Raw genomic sequence first — 25,234 nt, 5'->3', positions numbered from 1 at the left:
AACTTGATAGACTTACCCATTCTGACAAAACGTGAGCAACCTCACACAGTTCAAGTGAATTGAGCGAGGCAGCACACATTTAGTTGGAATGTGGCGGTAAAAAGGCATACAACAGACTTACGGTCACATGAGCGTGTGTTATGTGAGGATTCACAAATCTGCACTCACATAGACTGACTGCAAACCTGGACAACCCCTTTAAAAAACTATGAAACTTTAGAAATGATGAATCTATGAAAAATGTTCCTTTATCCATATGTGTGTTGTAGGTTGTACAGGGGTGATATATGACTTTCTTCCTGAAGTTACTACACACTCCCTCAACCAGCAAGCAAAACCTTTCATCCAGCAAGCCAAAGTTAATGAGGGGTAAGTCCGACAGGTATCACTTAGCTTTCAAATTATATCAGGTAGAATATTCCAAGATTCTGGGCTTTATATGGTATATAAATACTAGCCCTAGTATTCTACCCACAGTGTGCTTTTGAAGTCCTGATAGGCAAATATCTTCTCTAGGTGGCATTAGAGTTCAAGTTACGTTCCTCTCTGAAGAGGATTTTTCCATAATTAAACTCCCAGAGGAGCACTGCATGGCATCAAAGTCACCTTACGTCAGCTTAGTACTCTCCACAGGGTGAAATGATCACCCTTTGATCTAAAGTAACAATGTATTGCATATGTAATTGGTAGTGGTGGTTAAAAGGTGTAGCACAGTGTAGAGTTTAAAAGGTGTTTGCCTTGTTAGAATATGTCATCACTTTATGATCAATAATAGTCTATCCACTAGAGCCCAAACTAACCCTGAAAATAAAAGGGCTTCAGCACTGGTGTGATAAAAGTTGGCTGTTCTACATTCTGGCCCATTAAGGGGGTCCCAAGCGCAGGACACACCAGCAATACATTTGTCCTAAAAAATGAAAAATCCAGGTAATTACAACAGCATAGATCTGCTATGGGAACCAGACACCAAGACACAAAGACTGGCATTCTTTTACGTAGAGGTGGAGAAGCACACTTCTGAGGTAAGAGCTTCCTCTGTTCAAAGGTCTTGTCTGAGACACTTTGGAGCCAGTGGTCAGTGATGAATATTAGGGTTTACATTGATACAATATTTATGGGAGATATATTTTCTGTGTTGTAGCGAAGCACGAATATAACACATTAAGTCATATCACTGCAATGCCATTCTAACCTCTACAACTTAATATCAGCCGGATGGATGATGCAATCCAATGCCATGTTTCATCTATATAGAAAGGTAAAATCACAATTGGAAACATGATGACAATATCTACCGCCTGGGACGAAGATATCCTGAATTTTGGGATCTCAAAGTTCTAAAATACGTAGCACATACCACAACCACCACCCACTAACCAAGGGGATGTATGTGGGCATAACCTTGATCTAATAAAAACCAGAGTTTGAGGTTCTGTCATTGTTCATTCTGGAAGACACGGTTCTCTTCGAGCATTTTACTAATTGGAGTGCTTTCCTCCAGAAAGATAAGAGCCATTCCTGCAACATCAAGTTTGGTACTTCTCTCGTTATGACTTTTTATTTGATGTAATTGTACATACTATATTGTTTGTTCCCATTTTGTACATTTCTATAAACCCTGTCTACCATTCTGGTTTAAATATATAAAATTGAATAGCTCTGTTTCTCTTACTCTGCAAATCTCCCAAAAATACGGTGTGTGTGTGCGCGTGTGTGTGTGGGTGGATGGATGGATATACATATATATATATATACACATACATATATACATACATACATACACACATATATATATATATAATATATATGTATATATAAATATAGATCTAGATATATACATATAAGCACACACACACAGTACAGACCAAAAGTTTGGAAACGCCTTCTCATTTTAAAGATTTTTCTGTATTTTACTGACTATGAAAACTGTACATTCACACTGAAGGCATCAAAACTATGAATTAACACATGTGGAATTATATACTTGTAGTACCGGCGTCTCTGCCCCGTGATAGGGAGAGACGCTGTCCCTCTTACCGCCGCGCTCCCGGCGTCTTCCAGCTCTCCTGCTGCTGCCGGCATGCGCCGCTTCCCGGGCACTGTGCTTAGGGCGCGAGCTCCCCACCTCTTAAAGGGGCCGCGTTCGCCGTCCTAAGGAGTCCCCAGCCAATGGCTGGAGGACCTCATAAAAAAGGCACCTCCTCCAAAATGGAGGTGCCCGTGCAAGGTTGTAGCTTTGTGTTCTAAACTCTGCTTCAGCCCTCATGTCCTGCTTCTAGTCTGACTACCAGTCCAGTCCGCCAGCCGGACTACCTGTCTCCGCCAGCCAAGTGTACTCTCCAGCCCGACGGTCTGCCTACGATACAAACCAACTAGTCTGTCTATGGGCCTGGCTTGTCTGCCTACCCGGAAAACGTACCAGTTACCTGCCGTGCCTATCAGTCAGCCTACCTGGAGGCTCCTGTCAGTTACCTGCCGTGACTACCCGGAGGTTCCTGCCAGTTACCCGTGGGAGTCACCTGCTCTCATACAAGGACAAGCCCAGAGTAGCACCTGGCCCCTCTGCTCGGTCCTTCCCTGGTTCACAGAGTCGATTAAGCCACCGTGCGACCTTGGTCAGTCGGAGTTGATATCTAGTTACGGCCCTCTGGTCCCTCCTTGCACCTCAACACAGAGGTTCCACCACCCGGATCCGTGACAATACTTAACAAAAAAGTGTGAAACAACTGAAAATGTGTCTTATATTCTAGGTTCTTCAAAGTAGCCACCTTTTGCTTTGATGACTGCTTTGCACACTCTTGGCATTCTCTTGATGAGCTTCAAGAGGTAGTCACCGGAAATGGTCTTCCAACAATCTTGAAGGAGTTCCCAGAGATGCTTAGCACTTGTTGGCCCTTTTGCCTTCATTCTGCGGTCCAGCTCACCCCAAACCATCTCGAGTGGGTTCAGATCTGGTGACTGTGGAGGGCAGGTCATCTGGCGTAGCACCCCATCATTCTTCTTCTTGGTCAAATAGCCCTTACACAGCCTGGAGGTGTGTTTGGGGTCATTGTCCTGTTGAAAAATATGATGGTCCAACTAAAAGCAAACCGGATGGAATAGCATGCCGCTGCAAGATGCTGTGGTAGCCATGCTGGTTCAGTAAGCCTTCAATTTTGAATAAATCCCCAACAGTGTCACAAGCAAAGCACCCCCACACCATCACACCTCCTCCTCCATGCTTCACGGTGGTAACCAGGCATGTAGAGTCCATCCGTTCACCTTTTCTGCGTCGCACAAAGACACGGTGGTTGGAACCAAAGATCTCAAAGTTGGACTCATCAGACCAAAGCACAGATTTTCACTGGTCTAATGTCCATTCCTTGTGTTCTTTAGCCCAAACAAGTCTCTTCTGCTTGTTGCCTGTCCTTAGCAGTGGTTTCCTAGCAGCTATTTTACCATGAAGGCCTGCTGCACAAAGTCTCCTCTTAACAGTTGTTGAAGAGATGTGACCTGGTCTCTAATCTGAGCTGCTGTTAACCTGCGATTTCTCAGGCTGGTGACTTATCCTCAGAAGCAGAGGTGACTCTTGGTCTTCCTTTCCTGGGGCGGTCCTCATGTGAGCCAGTTTCTTTGTAGCGCTTGATGGTTTTTGCAACTGCACTTGGAGACACTTTCAAAGTTTTCCCAATTTTTCAGACTGACTGACCATTTCTTAAAGTAATGATGGCCACTCGTTTTTCTTTACTTAGAATTTGTATTATGGAAAGAAAAAAGCAGTTAAAAGTCTATTCAGTAGGACTATCAGCTGTGTATCCACCAGACTACTGAACAACACAACTAATGGTCCCAACCCCATTTAGAAGGCAAGAAATCCCACTTATTAAACCTGACAGGGCACACCTGTGAAGTGAAAACCATTTCCGGTGACTACCTCTTGAAGCTCATCAAGAGAATGCCAAGAGTGTGCAAAGCAGTCATCAAAGCAAAAGGTGGCTACTTTGAAGAACCTAGAATATAAGACATATTTTCAGTTGTTTCACACTTTTTTGTTAAGTATATAATTCCACGTGTTAATTCATAGTTTTGATGCCTTCAGTGTGAATGTACAATTTTCATAGTTATGAAAATACAGAAATTTCTTTAAATGAGGTGTGTCCAAACTTTTGGTCTGCACTGTACATACATATACACACACACACAGATATATACATACACACATAATATAACGGGAGATGCGTGTCTCTGTCTGAAGCCTTTATAGACTGCGCAAGCGCGAAACGCCTGCGCAGTCTGGCTCCAGCCAGAAGCACGCATGGAGCCGTTACAAGTAAGAGGAGTGTATGGCGTCGGAGATCGCGGTATGCGTAGAAAATGAACGCATACTGCAATCTCCGGCCGTGAGGTGGCATTTCTTTGGAGGGCTGCACAGCCCTCCATTTGCTCGCCAGAGGTAGCCTGACTGTCATTAGGTACCGAGATGTATCCTCAGACCCATGTGAGACCATTTTCTGTGTCTGTCAGCGTAGTGTCCAGAGGCTGGAGGCGCTACCAGGAGACAGGCCAGTACACCAACAACCCAGCAGCAGGACCACTACCTCCTCCTTTGTGCAAGGAGGAACAGGAGGAGCACTGCCAGAGCCCTGCAAAATGACCTCCAGCAGGCCACAAATGTGCATGTGTCTGCAAAAACAGTTAGAAACAGACTCCATGAGGGTGATATGAGGGCCCGACGTCCACAGACGAGGTTGTGCTCACAGCCCAACACCGTGCAGGACGCTTGGCATTTGCCACAGAACACCAGGATTGGCAAAGTCGCCACTGGCGCCCTGTGCTCTTCATAGATGAAAACAGGTTCACACTGAGCACATGTGACAGACGTGACAGAGTCTGGAGATGCCGTGGAGAGTGATCTGCTGCCTGCAACATCCTTCAGCATGACCGGTTTGGCAGTGGGTCAGTAATTGTGTGGCATTTCTTTGGAGGGTAGCACAGAGCTCCATGTGCTCACCAGAGGTAGCCTGACTGCCATTAGGTACCGAGATGAGATCCTCAGACCCCTTGTGAGACCATATGCTGGTGCGGTTGGCCCAGCGTTCCCTCAATTGCAGGACAATGCCAGACCTCACGTGGCTGGAGTGTATCAGCAGTTCCTGTAAGATTAAGGCATTGAAGCTATGGACTGGACCGCCCGTTCCCCAGACCTGAATCTGATTGAGCACATCTGGGACATCATGTCTCGCTCCATCCACCAACGTCACGTTGCAGCACAGACTGCCGAGGAGTTGGCAGATGCTTTAGTCCAGGTCTGGCAGGAGATCCCACAGGAGACCATCCGCAACCTCATCAGCAGCATGCCCAGGCGTTGTAGGGAGGTCATACAGACACGTGGAGGCCACACAAACTACTGAGCCTTATTTTGACTTGTTTTAAGGACATTACATCAAAGTAGGATCAGCCTGTAGTGTGTTTTTCCACTTTAATTTTGGGGGTGACTTCAAATCCAGGCCTCCATTGGTTAATAAATTTGATTGCCATTGATTATTTTTGTGTGATTTTGTTGTCAGCACATTCAACTTTGTACAGAACAAAGTATTCAATGAGAACATTTCATTCATTCACATCTAGGATGTGTTATTTGAGTGTTCCCTTTATTTTTTTTGAGCAGTGTATAAAATACGTCAGCAGAGCAATCAGCCACTTTCTACTGAAATATATATATTATATATATAAAAAATACGACAGCAGAGGAATCCAGCGACTTTATACTGAATATATACAGGTGCATCTCACTAAATTAGAATATCATCAAGAAGTTAATTTATTTCAGTTCTTCAATACAAAAAGTGACACTCATATTATATAGTGTTATTACAAACAGAGTGATCTATTTCAAGTGTTTATTTCTATTAATGTTGATTATTATGGCTTACAGCCAATGAAAACACAAAAGTCATTATAAAGTATTCTAATTTACTGAGATAACAACAGCTTGAAAAATGATTTTAAAATCCAAAATGTTGGCCTACTGAAATGTATGTTCAGTAAATGCACTCAATACTTGGTCGGGGCTTCTTTTGCATAATTACTGCATGAATAGCATGGAGACGATCAGCCTGTGACCCTGCTGAGGTGTTATGGAAGCCCAGGTGGCTTTGATAGTAGCCTTCAGCTCGTCTGCATTGTTGGGTCTGGTGTCTCATGTTCCTCTTGTCAATACCCCATAGATTCTCTATGGGGTTAGGGTCAGGCAAGTTTGCTGGCCAATCAAGCACAGTGATACTGTTGTTTTTAAACCAGGTATTGGTACTTTTGGAAGAGTGGACAGGTGCTAAGTCCTGCTGGAGAATGACATTTCCATCTCCAAAAAGCTTGTCGGCGGAGGGAAACATGAAGTGCTCTAAAATTTCCTGGTAGACGGCTGCGCTGACTTTGGTCTTGATAAAACACAGTGGACCTACACCAGCAGATGACATGGCTACACCAGCAGATGATTGAGGAAAGTTCACACTAGACCTCAAGCAGCTTGGATTGTGGCCTCTCCACTCTTCAGCCAGACTGTGGGATCTTGATTTCCAAATGAAAATTGGAACTCTGGAACCTTGTGGAGAGTGTCAATGACTGCCTTCTGGACATCTGTCAAGTCAGCAGTCTTCCCCATGATTGTGGAGCCTACTGAAACAGACTAAGCGACCCTTTTAAACGCTTAGGAAGCCTTTGCAGGTGTTTTTTGTTAATTATTTTAATTTACTGAGACAATGACTTGTGTTTTCCTTGGCTGTAAGCCATAATCATCAACATTAACAGAAATAAATCACTCTGTTTGTAATGACTCTATATAATATATGAGTTTCACTTTTTGTATTGCAGAACTGAAATAAGTTAACTTTTTGATGATATTCTAATTTAGTGAGATGCACCTGTATATAAAATACGTCAGCGGAGCAATCCAGCCACTTTGTACTGAATATACAGGGTGGTCCAAAAGTAGGTGGCCAGAAAATGGTAACATTTATTTTGATTTCTATATAAAATTATATTTACTAACACAAGCATAACATTGACAATTAAATTTTATTCTGAACAATAATACAAAAGCCCTTCAATTTTATCAACGCAGGTGCTCAAACTGTTTTCCATTACAATTTGCACAGCTTTGAATTCTGCCTCTTACGCTTCGACAAACTTTTTTGCACAAGTCTCTTTGGGTATTAATTTCTTGAAATACATCTCTTATGTAATTTTTCAAATCACTGACACTTTTTGGTTTTCGACTATAAACTTTGCGAGGAATATAAAGTGGAATCTGATTGGTTGCTAAGGGCAACTGAGCCAGTTTCACTTTACACCATGTTTGATAAATCTCCCCCTTCATAACCTTATTACACTTTCTGTCCACCTACTTTTGGACCACCCTGTATATAATAGGTCAGCGGAGGAATCCAGCAACTTTCTACTGTAATATATATATATATATACACACAGTACAGACCAAAAGTTTGGACACACCTTCTCATTTAAAGATGTTTCTGTATTTTCATGACTATGAAAATTGTACATTCACACTGAAGGCATCAAAACTATGAATTAACACATGTGGAATTATATACTTAACAAAAAAGTGTGAAACAACTGAAAATATGTCTTATATTCTAGGTTCTTCAAAGTAGCCACCTTTTGCTTTGATGACTGCTTTGCACACTCTTGGCATTCTCTTGATGAGCTTCAAGAGGTAGTCACCGGAAATGGTTTTCACTTCACAGGTGTGCCCTGTCAGGTTTAAGAAGTGGGATTTCTTGCCTTATAAATAGGGTTGGGACCATCAGTTGTGTTGTGCAGAAGTCTGGTGGATACACAGCGGATAGTCCTACTGAATAGACTGTTAGCTGCTTTTTTCTTGCAATAATACAAATTCTAAGTAAAGGAAAACGAGTGGCCATCATTACTTTAAGAAATGAAGGTCAGTCAGTCCAAAAAATTGGGAAAACTTTGAAAGTGTCCCCAAGTGCAATTGCAAAAACCATCAAGCGCTACAAAGAAACTGGCTCACATGAGGACCGCCCCAGGAAAGGAAGACCAAGAGTCACCTCTGCTTCTGAGGATAAGTTTATCCGAGTCACCAGACTCAGAAATCGCAGGTTAACAGCAGCTCAAATTAGAGACCAGGTCAATGCCACACAGAGTTCTAGCAGCAGACACATCTCTTCAACAACTGTTAAGAGGAGACTTTGTGCAGCAGGCCTTCATGGTAAGATAGCTGCTAGGAAAACACTGTTAAGGACAGGCAACAAGCAGAAGAGACTAGTTTGGGCTAAAGAACACAAGCAATGGACATTAGACCAGTGGAAATCTGTGCTTTGGTCTGATGGGTCCAAATTTGAGATCTTTGGTTCCAACCACCGTGTCTTTGTGCGACGCAGAAAAGGTGAACGGATGGACTCTGCATGCCTGGTTCCCACCGTGAAGCATGCAGGAGGAGGTGTGATGGTGTGGGGGTGCTTTGCTGGTGACACTGTTGGGGATTTATTCAATATTGAAAGCATACTGAACCAGCATGGCTACCACAGCATCTTGCAGCGGCATGCTATTCCATCCGGTCTGCGTTTAGTTGGATCATCATTTATTTTTCAACAGGACAATGACCCCAAACACACCTTCAGGCTGTGTAAGGGCTATTTGACCAAGAGGGAGAGTGATTCGGTGCTACGCCAGATGACCTGGCCTCCACAGTCACCAGACCTGAACCCAATCGAGATGGTTTGGGGTGAGCTGGACCGCAGAGTGAAGGCAAAAGGGCCAACAAGTGCTAAGCATCTCTGGGAACTCCTTCAAGATTGTTGGAAGACCATTTCCGGTGACTACCTCTTGAAGCTCATCAAGAGAATGCCAAGAGTGTGCAAAGCAGTCATCAAAGCAAAAGGTGGCTACTTTGAAGAACCTAGAATATAAGACATATTTTCAGTTGCTTCACACTTTTTTGTTAAGTATATAATTCCACATGTGTTAATTCATAGTTTTGATGCCTTCAGTGTGAATGTACAATTTTCAAAGTCATGAAAATACAGAAAAATCTTTAAATGAGAAGGTGTGTCCAAACTTTTGGTCTGTACTGTATGGTACCGGGCATGGATAGAGGAAAAGATAGTAGTTAGACGGGTACCAGCAGACGCCAGAGTGGCATCGCAAAAGTGGATAGAGAGTGACAGGGGAAACTGGCAGCGAGTTGTGACAGGAACAGAGTATTGCCAAAGACTGTCTCTTGCCCTATATAGTTAATGACAATCTAGTTCCCCTTCCCTTCAGTAGATAATTTTAAACTACCAGCCCCATGTATTCTAGTGTATTCTGATATTTTATTCTGTTATGTGATCTCCTGCTTATTTTACTGTCAAACATTGTAAAGAAATTGTTACCATATAATACATGTTTTACAATTAGTATTAGTTGTTAAATAAAAGAAATATACTGTTGTTTCGCCCGTGTCTCCGCTGTAGCATTTTAGTACCTGCTTATACAAGGGTAGTAAAATATAGCAGAAATCTGCTCCAGCTCAGAACTGGTGATTTCTGATTCTGCTGCATGGACAGACTGAACATGATACTTAATCAAAACTGGTATTTCTTATGCCAGAGTAAGTCTCCGCAGTTTTTAATCTTTGAATCTTAAGCACTATCCATGTAAAATACCAGCAAAACCTCCAACAATATATCCAAGTATATTTAACAAAGGAAAACAACTTAGGCTATGTTCACAGGTCCAGTAATGATCCGTTGAAACGGATCCAGAAACAATACATTAGCAAAAAAGTTGTACAAATAACTTTTTAGTCTGTTTTTCAAAAACTGAGCTCAGCTGGATCCGTTTTTTTAAGACTGATGTCTATGGACAACAGATCTGTTAATTAGCCATGTGTTTTTGTCTCATTACAAACGAATCCATTTTTTTGCTTGCTGGATTTGTCAGAAAAGGAAAACCAGATGGCTAATTTAAGGGATCCGTTGTCCATGAACGTCAATGTTAAAAAAAAAACAAAAAAAAAAAAAACAGATCCAGCTGGGATCAGATTTTGAAGGACGGACTAAAGTTGGGTCTGCACAACTATTTTGCCAACGGAATGATGCTGGATCCATTCTACTGATTACTACTGGACATGTGAACATAGCCTCAAAGTGTTAAGAAAAATCCAAACCTTTTTATTGTAATTTCTGTTTAAGGCAACGCTAAGCAAGTCGGTGGCGTATTTCGAGGAGCTGTAAGATTCCTGCCCTTGTCGATGTTGATAGTCCGAGAGACTGAATGCAGATCTTCTGGCATTGCTTGATGATGTCCAGATAAGTTGGGAAGGATTATCTGTGTGACACAAAAGTGGTTCGAGTTCTTTAATCTGTAACATAAAAAAAAAGTCATGGTACGTCGTATGTTGTGTCTGAGGAGGTGATATATTGTTTTCTAAAGAAACAAAAAATTAAAAAGGACATGAAATGTAGAAAATAAAGAGATTACAAAAATCACACAATTTCCTGACTTTCATTCCATTGTTCATATTTTATCTTTAAATTGACAAAACTTTGAGAAATCCATACATCATAACTGTTTACATGATTCAGGAGATCAGTTTCCAACGTTTTATTCTCATAATCCATTTTCTGTCTAAAAGTAAAATACATTGTACAGGATTAGAAAAGCAAGGCTCCCTTCTCCTCAAATCGTGCCTCGCACACTTGTATGTGGCACAGCTTGTGTGGGGTATTGTAGCCCCGTCCCATTCACTTTAATGGGACAGAGGTGCCACAGCAGCTTCTGGATGAAACAGCCATATTTTTCGAACCCCGGAGAAACGCAATTTATACTTTTTACAACTGCTCTGTCTGTAACAGGAGCCAAGGAATGACAAATGGGAGAAAATAGAACTGCAGGATCAGAGGATGAACAATTTTCTTGCTGTCTTTTACCAGACACATTGCTGTAGAAATTCAAATGAAGGCCTGTTGCCAAATTGTTCTACTTTTTATTTAATCGTATCGAGACAAGAAAAAAAAAAATGGATGCAAAAAGTAGACATAGCCTTAAAAAAAAGGGTTTGTCCTATCTAATATACAGTTATATGAAAAAGTTTGGGCACCCCTATTAATCTTAAGCTTAATGTTTTATAAAAATTGGTGTTTTTGCAACAGCTATTTCAGTTTGATATATGTAATAACTGTTGGACACAGTAATGTTTCTGCCTTGAAATGAGGTTTATTGTACTACAGAAAATGTGCAATCTGCATTCAAACAAAATTTGACAGGTGCATAAGTATGGGCACCTCACCAGAAAAGTGACATAAATATTTAGTAGATCCTCCTTTTGCAAAAATAACAGCCTCTAGTCGCTTCCTGTAGCTTTTAATGATTTCCTGGATCCTGGATGAAGGTATTTTTGACTATTCCTCTTTACAAAACAATTCCAGTTCAGTTAAGTTTGATGGTCGCCGAGCATGGACAGCCCTCTTCAAATGATCCCACAGATGTTCAATGATATTCAGGTCTGGGGACTGGGATGGCCATTCCAGAACATTGTAATTGTTCCTCTGCATGAATGCCTGAGTAGATTTGGAGCGGTGTTTTGGATCATTGTCTTGCTGAAAGATCCATCCCCTGCGTAACTTCAACTTTGTCACTGATTCTTGAACATTATTGTCAAGAATCTGCTGATACTGAGTGGAATCCATGCGTCCCTCATCTTTAACAAGATTCCCGGTGCCGGCATTGGCCACACAGCCCCAAAGCATGATGGAACCTCCACCAAATTTTACTGTGGGTAGCAAGTGTTTTTCTTGGAATGCTGTGTTTTTTTGCCGCCATGCATAACGCCTTTTTGTATGACCAAACAACTCAATCTTGGTTTCATTAGTCCACAGGACCTTCTTCCAAAAAGAAATTGGCTTCTCCAAATGTGCTTTTGCATACCTCAGCCGACTCGGTTTGTGGCGTGCTTGCAGAAACGGCTTCTTTTGCATCACTCTCCCATACAGCTTCTCCTTGTGCAAAGTGCGTTGTATAGTTGACCGATGCACAGTGATACCATCTGCAGCAAGTTGATGCTGCAGCTCTCTGGAGGTGGTCTGAGGATTGTCCTTGACTGATCTCACCATTCTTCTTCTCTGCCTTTCTGATGTTTTTCTTGGCCTGCCACTTCTGGCCTTAACAAGAACTGTCCCTGTGTTCTTCCATTTCCTTACTATGTTCCTCACAGTGGAAACTGACAGGTTAAATCTCTGAGACAGCTTTTTGTATCCTTCCCCTGAACAACTATGTTGAATAATCTTTGTTTTCAGATCATTTGACAGTTGTTTTGAGGAGCCCATGATGCCACTCTTCAGAGGAGATCCAAACAGGAGAACAACTTGCAAGTGGCAACTTTAAGTAGCTTTTCTCATGATTGCATACACCTGGCTATGAAGTTCAAAGCTCAATGAGGTTACAAAACCAAAAAAAGTGCTTTAGTAAGTCAGTAAAAAGTAGGTAGGAGTATTTAAAACAAGAAAATGATAAGGGTGCCCATACTTATGCACCTGTCAAATTTTGTTTGAATGCAGACTGCACATTTTCTGTTAGTACAATAAACCTCATTTCAAGGCAGAAACATTACTGTGTCCAACAGTTATTACATATATCAAACTGAAATAGCTGTTGCAAAAACACCAATTTTTATAAAACATTAAGCTTAAGATTAATAGGGGTGCCCAAACTTTTTCATATAACTGTATATATAATTGTGTTATCCTAATAAATATAATTGTCTTATCCTAATAAATATAATTGTCTTATCCTGTCTGTCCGTCTGTCTAGGAAATCCCGCGTCGCTGATTGGTCCGGCCGCGGCCAATCAGCGATGCGGGATTTCAGAAAAAAGATGGCGGCCGTTAGCGGCTCATCTGCGGCATGGAGGTCAGCGGCGATGCAGCCGGGAGATAACCGGCGCCAGCCGGTCACCTCTAGAGATGAGCGGTGTTCGACTAGAACTGTTCGCCAATCTCAAATTCGAGCTGTTTTGGGCGGTGTTCGAGTTGTTCGACGAACACGAACAATTTGAGAAAAATTCGGCTGTTCGAGGTTATGTTCGATAACTGTTCGTGCACCAAAAGCGTGTCCTGCATGTCTGGTGCTATTTAGAGCACCAATCATGCAGGGATTTTCTGCCACTCACTGTAATGCCACAGCCATGGTGGTTGTGGCATTACAGTGATTGCCCAAATCGATGGGAACAGTGCTCACAGTGAAACATGAAAAGCCGGCAATTCAGCAGCGGCATACACCGGTACCCGACAATTTAGAACAGAAAGAATAGAGAATCACACATAGATTAGATAGATAGAAACATTTCAGTCACATATATATGAAGTACAGTGACAGTGTTGCTTACTGTACTTGTCATTTAGTGTAAAGGATTTATTAAAAAAAATAATAGTGTTTTCATGCACCGTCTCTTTAAAAAAGCCGGCCGGCATTTCAGCAGCGATACCCGACAATTTAGAATAGAAGGAATAAAGAATCACACATAGATTAGATAGATAGAAACATGTCAGTCACATATATATGAAGTACAGTGACAGTGTTGATTACTGTACTTGTCATTTAGTGTTAAAATAAAGGATTTATTTAAAAAAAAAATTGGCGTGGGGTTCCCCATAATTTTAGGCTCTAGAGGAGGTTAAGCAGATGGCTGGGGCAGATGTTTGAAGCCTGGGAAGGGGGTAATACCCACGGAGCTTCCCAGGCTACTAATATGAGCCCCCAGCTGAATACCTAGCCTTTACTAGCTATTAAAATGGGGGACCCCCCAAAAAATTGACATGGGGTCCCCCCTATTTTAATAGCTAGTAAAGGCTAGGCAGACAGCTGGGGGCTGATGTTAATGGCTCAGGAAGGGTGCCATGAATATTGGCCCCCTCCCAGGCTAGAAACACCAGCCGTCAGCCGCCCCAGAAATGGTGCATCCATAGGATGCGCCAATTCTGGCACTTAGCCTCGCTCTTCCCACTGACGTGTAGCGGTGGCAGTGGGGTAATAGGGCTGGGGTTGATGTCAGCTTATAATGCCAGCTGACATCAAGCCCAGGTTAGTAATGGAGAGGCGTCTATAAGACACCCCCATTACTAACCCCATAGTCAAAGTTAAAAGAAAACAAACACCCAGAATAAAGTCCTTTAATTGAAATAAAGACACAATTCTTTATTGTTCTAAATTAAACCATACTTACTGTCACGCCCATTCCAGCTGAAGCCAACGATCTCCTGCAATAAAAGTAAAATAATAAACCAACATCATCCTTACCTTTCCATGGTTCCCACGACGGCTTCAGCTCTGCTACATTCATATAACAGGCTGGATCGCAGCAGAATGCTGCCATCCAGCCTGTCATCCCACGGACACTGAGAAGAGCAGGCATGCTTACGCTCCTCAGTGTCTCGCTGTGACGGCATAAAGATGAGCCGAGTTCATGTCCAATGAACGCGGCTCACATCAGGCACGTCACCGACAGCGTGGGAAAATTCTCCTGCACTCAGCGCTTCAGCCTGAGAATTCTCCCACGCTGTCCGTGATGTGCATGAGGTGAGCTGAGATCATTGGACACGAGCTCACCTCATGCACGTCACTGACAGCGTGGGAGAATTCTCACGCTGAAGCGCTGAGTGCAGGAGAATTTTCCCACGCTGTCAGTGACGTGCATGAGGTGAGCTCATGTCCAATGAACTCAGCTCACCTCATGTATGTCAATGACAGCGTGGGAGAATTTTCACGCTGAAGCGCTGAGTGCAGGAGAATTTTCCCACGCTGTCAGTGACGTGCATGAGGTGAGCCGAGTTCATTGGACATGAACTCGGCTCATCTGGATGCCGTCACAGCGAGACACTGAGGAGCGCAAGCATGCCTGCGCTTCTCAGTGTCTGCGGCATGGCAAGCTGGATGGCAGCGTTCTGCTGCGCTCCAGCCTGTCATGTGAATGTAGCAGAGCTGGAGCCGTCCTGGGAACCATGGAGAGGTAAGGATGATGTTGCTTTATTATTTTTCTTTTATTGCAGGAGATCGTTGGCTTCAGCTGGAATGGGCGTGATGGTAAGTATGGTTTAATTTAGAACAATAAAGAATTGTGTCTATTTCATTTAAAGGACTTTATTCTGGGTGTTTGTGTTTTCTTTTAACTTTGACTATGGGGTTAGTAATGGGGGTGTCTTATAGACGCCTCTCCATTACTAACCTGGGCTTGATGTCAGCTGGCATTATAAGCTGACATCAACCCCAGCCCTATTACCCCACTGCCACCGCTACAGGGCAGTGGGAAGAGCGAGGCTAAGTGCCAGAATTAGCACATCCTATGGATGCGCCATTTCTGGGGCGGCTGATGTTTCTAGCCTGGGAGGGGGCCAATATTCATGGCACCCTTCCTGGGCTATTAATATCAGCCCCCAGCTGTCTGCCTAGCCTTTGCTAGCTAATAAAATAAGGGGGACCCCACGTCATTTTTTGGGGGGGTCCCCCATTTTAATAGCTAGTAAAGGCTAGGTATTCAGCTGGGGGCTGATATTAGTAGCCTGGGAAGCTCCGTGGGTATTACCCCCTTCCCAGGCTTCAAACATCTGCCCCAGCCGTCTGCTTAACCTCCGCTAGAGACTAAAATTACGGGGTACCCCACGCCAATTTTTTTTTTTAATAAATCCTTTATTTTAACACTAAATGACAAGTACAGTAACCAACACTGTCACTGTACTTCTTATATATGTGACTGACATGTTTCTATCTATCTAATCTATGTGTGATGCTCTATTCCTTCTGGTCTAAATTGTCGGGTACCGGTGTATGCCGCTGTTGAATTGCCGGCCGGCTTTTTTAAAGAGAGCGTCTTCTGAGCAGTTTGTCAGCTTTTGGACACCTTTGGAGGTGTTTTCTGTGTGTTTCTATGTGTTTTTGTTTGCCTGCCATTGGTTTTAACGGTGTTCGACGGTGTTCTAAGGTGTTCGACGAACCGAACCGAACCCGAACACTACGGGGGTGGCTCAACACTAGTCACCTCCCGGCTGATCGCAGCAGAACTACCCCGACCGGTGGTGCCGCTGACCTCCATGCGGCTACCGTCGGGAGATCAGCGGCTAAGACCGCTGATCTCCCGACGGTAAGTGTGAAGGGAGGACCGGGGAGAGGAGCCGCCGGTCGGGATGCTTCTGCTGCGAGTAGCCGGCCATCTCCCAGCTGCTCGCTGCGGAAGTACCCGCACAAGCAGCGCCGCTCCCGGGCCCACACTAATACGACGCTGAACGACCTGTTCCGGAAGAGTACCTCTGCCAACACCCTCCTCCATGCTTCATCACAGCACCCGAAACATTTGATCAATAACATACCGGTTAGACAATTTCTTAGGGCCAGAAGGATATGTTCCAGTATTCCTCTTTTCGAAAAACAGGCAGATGATCTATACAGATGGTTTCAAGACCGGGGATATGGAAAGAAGTCCATTTGTAAAGCCTATACAAGAGCTCGCCACAGTGAGAGAATTGATCTTTTAAAGAATAAACCACGCTCTGTTGCTTCGGATTCAAAGGTACGCTGTGTCTTTGATTATAACTTCCATAGCGAGGATGTATATGCAATTATGCAGAAACACTGGGGTGTCTTATCATTGGACAAAACCATCTCCCAATGTATCGACACAAAGCCATCTATTGCATACAGAAGAGCCAGGAATCTACATGATCATTAGGTTCATAGCTATCATAAGGGACCTGGAACAGAATTCATCTTTGGCTCAAAAGGTCCAAAATGGGGATGCTGACCATGCAACAAATGTGTTGCCTGTAAGAATGTGGATACAGCGGAATATTTCCTTGATTCCAAGGGTGCAAGATACAGAATCACCTACAATATCAATTGCACCACCAAGGCAGTTATCTATCATGCCACATGTCCGTGCGGTCTTATATATATAGGCATGACGACACGTGAATTCAGGAGGCGAATTCGTGAACATGTCCTGGATATTGAGGGGGCTGGACAAGTGGATGATTTATCTTTGTTGAAACCAATCCCACATCATTTTAAAGTGACCCATAATTGTGATCCTACTGGGTTGGTCTTTAGGGGTATTGACCGGGTTTTTTTTGAGTTCTAGAGGGGGTAACTGGAAGAAATTATTGGCTCAAAAAGAAACAAAGTGGATTTATAAGCTAAATACCACATCACCACTTGGATTAAATGATCACAATAGCTTTGTGCCCTTTCTCTGAGTTATCGTGTCCGTATATATTTATACATGTGTGTGTGTACATACACATGTTTGTTCTACTCTTGGGTTTTACTTTTTGTCCACCTTTTGATCTGAGTCCTAGTCATGCTGGTTTTAACATCATGTTTTTTTAAATTGTCTTGTTTATATGTGCCACTGATCATATTTTTGTTTAGCTGGTCCTGGATTTGTCTTGGCCTTCTGCGAGGATTCCTCCCTTTTTTTTTTTTTTTTTTTTTTTTTTACATTTAGTGTTGTTTACACATTTTATTTCATGCCATGTATGTAGTTGGTGCACATGTCACTTTATTATCACATATCTGGATATATATATATATATATATATATATATATATATATATATATATATATATATATATACACATACATATATACATACACACACATACTGTTTGATATTTATTATCATCTATCTTCATATCTAATGCACATGACACTTTATCATTATACACTTTGATAAACGTTTTTACACCCTTTGTTTTTATATATATATATATATATATATATATATATATATATATATATATATATATATATATATATATATATATATTTTTTTTCTATGCCACATATGTAGCTTGTGCACGTCACTTTATTATCATATATTTGATATATAATATTTTTAATCATACATTTTCTTTCACATTATATAGTGCACATAACACTTTACTATCATCATATATTGTATATATATATCTTTTTTGATATATCTTTTTTTTGGTATAATTTCTTATCACATCACACATTTATTGTGTTAAAATATTTATTTTACTGTTTTATCATGCACAATATTATTCACACACGTGGTGTTTCTTTTGTCTCACATGGTATGTAATGTGGTTGTTTCTTTCTCTTAATAATAAAAATAAAAATATATTTTGCTGCTTTCTTTCTGGTTTTCTCTGGTCTCTTTCATTTTTCCTGTGTTTTATTTTCACATTTTTCACTTGCACAATTTTCTGTGCTTTACTTCACTGGTATATCATTTTTGTTCATTTCTTTTTCTTTCTATTTTTATTTTTGGTGGTTATCCTTCAGGGTTCCTGTCTCCTTTATATTTACCTTTGTGTGCCTCGGCGATTTGGCTTTAGTTTAAATGGACGAAGCATTTCCTATGCGAAACGCACGTCGGGTGTGTGGTGGGTGCCTGGACTATTGATCTATGCTCTCTGGGTAATTATGGCTACTTCTTAAACCATCTTGGGTTATTTTCAATGATACTGGTTATCTATATATGCAGCTATATTGACAATGTATTTACAGAGGTTATCTAATTGTTCATATATTTATTTACGTATCTTTTAGGCAGGGTCACTACATATATTGATATATTGATCTTACTAGTACTATGTGATCTGCCATTTATGATATTAATATATATGCGAAATATCTTTTTGATAACTTCATTATTTTCCATACAATATATTTTTTGCAGCTTTTTGTATTTTATGCCCTTGGTTTCATATTATTATTACATACTACCTGTGGGAGCTATATGCCAGATAACAATGTCATCCTTTATACTATTTAGTCCAGGCACTTTACTTTTTCCATCTGTGGTGTGTCTTTGATTTTATTATTTTTGTGTTAATTTGCTTTTATGCGTTTCTATTAAAGTATTGGCAATTTTCAACATGGGCTGTGTAGTTGTTTATTTGCCTTATTTACATTGAACAGAGAAATAGTAACCACATGCAATTCACAGTATGATAGACCGTGAGCAATTCACGGTCTATAGGAGTACTGGTCAAACTTGCTCACTATCACTCCAGTCACACAAGGGTTTCAGGGCCAAATGTTCTTGGAATCATTGGGGTCTAAAATAGGTAAGGAATTCAGGCTCTGGGTGGGCAGGCATTTAATTAGAGAAACAGCCTTTCAGAAACTGAAGACAATTTGTTTGCGAGGTTAGTCACACAATTTAAGAGGGTTACCCAGGTTTTTACATTATTATCCTATCTGCAGGAGAGGCCATCAATATTAGGTTGGTAGGGATCCCACTGTCAGCACCCCTGTAAATCAGCACTTTGAAGGGCTGCAGGACTCTTGGAAGGACTACAGCCTCTGCAGCCTGTAAAAACACTTGCAGGTTGGTTCATACTTGCCAGCAACATATTTTTTAATAATAATAATAAAAAAAAAAATAATCTTTTTATTTACATAGTTCCAACATATTCTGCAGCACTTTACAATTCAGACAATTTTACAGACATTATCAGCACTGACCCCATTGGGGTTCACAATCTAGATCAGTATGTCTTTGGAGTGTGGACGGAAATCTGAGAACCCAGAGGAAACCCTCGCAAACACGGGGAGAACATACAAACTGCTTGCAGTGATTCAAAATAATGAAACGTTATCCCATTCTCCCCAATGGACAACGCTAATAAAGTGAGCCACAGGCAAGAATCCATTGTTACAGAGAAAACATGGGCAGCAAGAAGTGAAGTTGCGGTGCAACTCCGTATACACATGGTTCCTAGCGATGAAATACAGGGAGGAAGTGGGGAGAGAACCTTAGTTTTGCGCACACCGGAGGTCACTGGAGCGGAGTTGCAGTAACTCACCTGCGCACAAGATCACTGCAGTACAAGGCCAATAGATGGGAGGAAGAAGTGCGCCTTGTGTAAAGATTGAAGTGTGCAGGCGCAGGAATTGGCCAACGCAACTTCACATCACAGGGCACTGTGACGTGCAGGGGAGGGGGGAGCTATTATAATTAACACAAGAGGCGCGGATCTCTTACGGGCCTGTGGCCTGGAAGGCATCAGTAACATGAATGAATAAAATGAAATTTCACAGCCACAAGACCTCTAATATAAGGCATACAGGTAGGAATAAATCTACATTTCTATCACCTGCATGCCCATATTAGTAGGTCATATAAATCCCAAGGGGGTGACAGATTCCCTTTAATAGACAACAGATCTTACTTACTGTACTCAGTTAACTTGGACTGTACCACAGAATGAGTGGAGCAACAGGTCACAGTTAGCTCTGCTATACTCATTACCTGGAACCCTGTGATGCATAGCTCTACTATGTACAGACTGCAAACAAAGCTCTGTGATGTTATCTCAAGCATTCATATCTCTGCGGGGAATATAATATAAGTAGACAATTTGCTCTGTAGATACATTACGTGAGCAGCTTTGCTATGCACACATTACATACATTCACACATCTCTTGTCAACAACCAGTGGGAAATGGGAATTTTTGTTATACAGTACAGACCAAAAGTTTGGACACACCTTCTCATTTAAAGATTTTTCTGTATTTCATGACTATGAAAATTGTACATTCACACTGAAGGCATCAAAACTATGAATTAACACATGTGGAATTATATACTTAACAAAAAAGTGTGAAACAACTGAAAATATGTCTTATATTCTAGGTTCTTCAAAGTAGTCACCTTTTGCTTTGATGACTGCTTTGCATACTCTTGGTATTCTCTTGATGAGCTTCAAGAGGTAGTCACCGGAAATGGTTTTCACTTCACAGGTGTGCCCTGTCAGGTTTAATAAGTGGGATTTCTTGCCTTCTAAATGGGGTTGGGACCATTAGTTGTGTTGTTCAGTAGTCTGGTGGATACACAGCTGATAGTCCTACTGAATAGACTTTTAGCTGCTTTTTTCTTTCCATAATACAAATTCTAAGTAAAGAAAAACGAGTGGCCATCATTACTTTAAGAAATGAAGGTCAGTCAGTCCGAAAAATTGGGAAAACTTTGAAAGTGTCTCCAAGTGCAGTTGCAAAAACCATCAAGCGCTACAAAGAAACTGGCTCATATGAGGACTGCCCAAGGAAAGGAAGACCAAGAGTCACCTCTGCTTCTGAAGATAAGTTTATCCGAGTCACCAGACTCAGAAATCGCAGGTTAACAGCAGCCCAGAGTAGAGACCAGGTCAATGCCACACAGTTCTAGCAGTAGACACATCTCTTCAACACCTGTTAAGAGGAGACTTTGTGCAGCAGGCCTTCATGGTAAAATAGCTGCTAGGAAACCACTGCTAAGGACAGGCAACAAGCAGAAGAGACTAGTTTGGGCTAAAGAACACAAGGAATGGACATTAGACCAGTGGAAATCTGTGCTTTGGTCTGATGAGTCCAAATTTGAGATCTTTGGTTCCAACCACCGCGTCTTTGCGACGCAGAAAAGGTGAACAGATGGACTCTACATGCCTGGTTCCCACCGTGATGCATGGAGGAGGAGGTGTGATGGTGTGGGGGTGCTTTGCTGGTGACACTGTTGGGGATTTATTCAAAATTGTAGGCATACTAAACCAGCATGGCTACCACAGCATCTAGCAGCGGCATGCTATTCCATCCGGTTTCCATTTAGTTGGACCATCATATATTTTTCAACAGGACAATGACCCCAAACACACCTCCAGGCTGTGTAAGGGCTATTTGACCAAGAAGGAGAGAGTGATGGGGAGCTGCGCCAGATGACCTGGCCTCCACAGTCACCAGACCTGAACCCAATCGAGATGGTTTGGGGTGAGCTGGACAGCAGAGTGAAGGCAAAAGGGCCAACAAGTGCTAAGCATCTCTGGGAACTCCTTCAAGATTGTTGGAAGACCATTTCCTGTGACTACCTCTTGAAGCTCATCAAGAGAATGCTAAGAGTGTGCAAAGCAGTCATCAAAGCAAAAGGTGGCTACTTTGAAGAACCTAAAATATAAGACATATTTTCAGTTGTTTCACACTTTTTTGTTAAGTATATAATTCCACATGTGTTAATTCATAGTTTTGATGCCTTCAGTGCAAATGTACAATTTTCAGTCATGAAAATACAGAAAAATCTTTAAATGAGAAGGTGTGTCCAAACTTTTGGTCTGTACTGTATGTGCATAGCAAAGCTGTGTTAGCAATGTATAGACAACAGAGTTGTGTGTGGTTGTGACAGGTTTACAGAAGAAGCAAAAGCATGTAGTGTGCAAAGCAAAGCTCTGTTTTCAGTGTGTACACAAGAGATAAATTTGATAAATTTAAGTAAATTTATATATAATATATGCAGGGTGTTAAGGGTAACAGTGAGCAACGACAGTATAGAGAATTATGACACAATCAGACTGCAGCAATGGAGCCAAATAGGATATCTATACAACATTTATATCATACATACACAGACCTTTATCTTACAGTTAGTGGACTGTTTATCGGTAATGCCTAGTCAAAATACCCCAGCCTAACGCGGGTCACTCTCAATACTGGGATCATCACTATTGTCTTTTCTCTAGGAGGCTAAAAATGTTCCACAGGCCATAACGTTTACGCTGCAAAAAACTGCTCCCACGAACGCCCTCTCTGTGGCCAGGTAGTCTCTCTCAGCCCTGCATCAGCTCACTAGATTCACTCTCTAAGCTCTGGTCACACGGACCTGGTTACTCTGTCCTTCTCCCGCATCGGGTTATTCGGTTCTCCACTCGGACCTTATCGCTCAGTCCTTCACTCGCAATGACGGCTAAAAGCCAATTCTACTGCACCACATGTCCGTCCTGTTACAGTTTCAGGCGCCAAGTCACCCCGCCCCCCCTTTACCGTCCCGTGCTTTTTATAATTATTAACTGGATCACAACTGTCACCTGACCCGATGTCCCCTCTAATTTTCTCCCTCTGGGGACGTGTGTTCCACTCTTCAGTTCCTACCACTGTCATCTCTCCTCTTTCTCCATTTCAGTCATCTTTAGTCACCAGATGGCAACATTTTGCTCACACTCAGCTTCAACACCATTGTGTGTACCTCCACACTCAATCATCCCCTTACACATCTAAAGCAGTCAGCTTAAGGAAGCTGACCAGACTGGATTGGTCTTGAAGCTGAAAAGAGAGACAGGCCAGAATCCCTCTCTGAGAAAAGTCTGCACAGGCTATGTCCAGAGAAGCGCAAGTAATTAGTGGTTGATATAAACTATAGCTGTTTTTGACCAAGCTGGGACTTGCTCAGCCATGTATGAGTAGCCAGGGTCTGTTCTGTCTAGTTAGCACCAAGAAAAAGCTAGGGATTTATGTTTATGATGTTGCTTTGGTGCTGCGCAACCTGTGGTAAGCAATAAAAACTGCATGTGTTTGGACCAAAACTGCATTGCCTATGTGAACGCTACCCCTAATGCTTACCAGAGTGAAACCCTAATATATATATCACATATACACACAGTAGAGGTAGGCATCCATGTAATGAGAACACAGCTGTGTTTGCAAAGTGGACCGAGCACTGAAATTATTGGCACTCCCTTGTTGCCTGCTGTTACAACTTTAAAAAAAAAGTGTTCAGGGAAGTGCTTTTACTATCTGGAGCCTGAAAACTTTCTTGTAAAAGCTCTGGAACCCTTCTCTGCTTCATATTACAGACAGGCAGCACGTCCCTCCCACTCATAGGGTACACAAATCTATGGGCACCAACAAAGGTTGCTTGTAACCTTTTTGGGTTTTTTTTTTTTTTTTTTTAAACTTGAAGCAATAAAGATTAGAATCAACCTTTCCTGGTGCTAGCTACATTCTTTCACCCTGTTCTATCCATGCTTGTCTAAATTTCACCTCTACACAGAAGTCCAGTGCACATTACAAGGTCACATGGATTAGCACAGACCTGTATATTGTGAAGAAGTCATTTTCCCAGCTGCACTCAGCCTGACACTAGGTCCTTATGTAGCTGTCTGATCCCCCAGCATACTCAGCACCTTTCTGCCCCCTCTATTGCTGCTTTGCCCCAGCTCTGATATTAGCCCCGCCTACTGTGAGGCGTTACAATAGAATTCACAGTTCTGATAAAAATCAGAGCCCTGTGACTTTGAAGAGGGAAATAATCCAATTGATTGGAATAATGCCCTAATTGAAAGGCTTATTCCAAGAATATTAAAAGCAATAGACTTGATATGGAAAATTTTAAGTAAAAGAGGTTTCACTGGCAAAAACAAGAACCTGTGAACAGTACCGTTTTCTTCGGACTATAAGACACACCCCAAATTTTGGGGTGGAATATAGGAAAAAAAATATTTTTTATAAGATGGTGGTCTGTCCTATAGTCGGAATAGGTACCGCATCTTACCTGGGGGGCGGTGGAGCGAGGGTCACAGGAGGCAGGGTCCTTCAGGAAGCCGGTGCTCCAGCAGCGGGGAGTTGAGGTGGTGGTGGAGCAGGATCGCAAGGCCCTCCGTTCCCTCCCTCAGAAACCTAGCAACTGCAGCAAAAGAGGTGAGATGGCTGACGCCCCCAGGGCCCGGCAGGCGCCCCCGGGGCCTGGCTGAGGACCGGTGCCAGGGTACAGATCGGAACCGGTGTGCGGCAGAGCTGCATGTGCGGCCATCTTCCTGAAGCTGTGATCTACAAGAAAACGGCTGTCCGAGCTACAAGTATGCGCATGCGCTGGCTCAGGCTGCTATTTTCCTGTAGATCACAGCTTCAGGAAGATGGCCGCGCACAATGGAAAGCCGCGCCTCTCACCGGCCCAAGCCAAACACTGGCCCGCAGCATCTCACTTCTGCTGTAGCCGCCACCATGTAAGCGATTTTCCTTGAAAGTTAGCTAGCTTTAGAAATTAAATGTACTGATATGTCCCAAAACAGTTTACACCAGATATGCAAAATGTTACCAGTATAAAATGGCCAAACACGTTGGTCTCGAAAACTTCTTGCAGGTCATCTTCAGTAACACTGTCCTCCTGGGTCAGCAGTCCTTCTCCTGTTGCAAACATGCTGAAGGCTTTCCTGTATTGAAACAAAAGAAAAGCTCACCAAAGAAGCTTGGTCTGGAGAGACGGATCTCAAATTTCATGTTCAGAGGTGTAATTTTTTTTCCACACTTAAACACTGTCAGCGAGAGCAAATGTCCACATACAAGATGCAGACAAATCCATTTCAACCAAATATAATCCAACAACAGCTCCAAATATTATGCAATTGATAAGTGTTAAAACAACATGACATGTAGACATTACTAATGCTTGGCTTTCTTCTTATTTCACAAGA

The 25,234-nt window shown here is 42.2% G+C and overlaps 1 protein-coding gene across 3 annotated transcripts in view; it reads right to left on the bottom strand.

The window, feature by feature from the left end:
• Window positions 1-25,234, bottom strand: part of HSD17B7 (hydroxysteroid 17-beta dehydrogenase 7) — a 116,037-nt gene that overhangs the window by 61,013 nt on the left and 29,790 nt on the right. For all 3 annotated transcript variants that reach the window (XM_073643026.1, XM_073643027.1, XM_073643028.1), the window contains exons 4-5: window positions 24,859-24,973; window positions 10,169-10,363 (exon numbers count right to left, since the gene is read on the bottom strand). In XM_073643026.1, coding sequence (XP_073499127.1) covers window positions 10,169-10,363; window positions 24,859-24,973 — 310 coding nt within the window. The remainder of the gene's footprint in view (window positions 1-10,168; window positions 10,364-24,858; window positions 24,974-25,234) is intronic.

The sequence above is a fragment of the Phyllobates terribilis genome, unplaced genomic scaffold, assembly GCF_046119375.1.
Source record: "Phyllobates terribilis strain yellow unplaced genomic scaffold, ASM4611937v1 Scaffold_8__6_contigs__length_399053987, whole genome shotgun sequence".
In the NCBI taxonomy this organism is placed as follows: Eukaryota; Metazoa; Chordata; class Amphibia; order Anura; family Dendrobatidae; genus Phyllobates; species Phyllobates terribilis.
The sequence above is the reverse complement of the archived record's forward strand: the minus strand, read 5'-3'. Positions and strand labels throughout refer to the sequence as shown.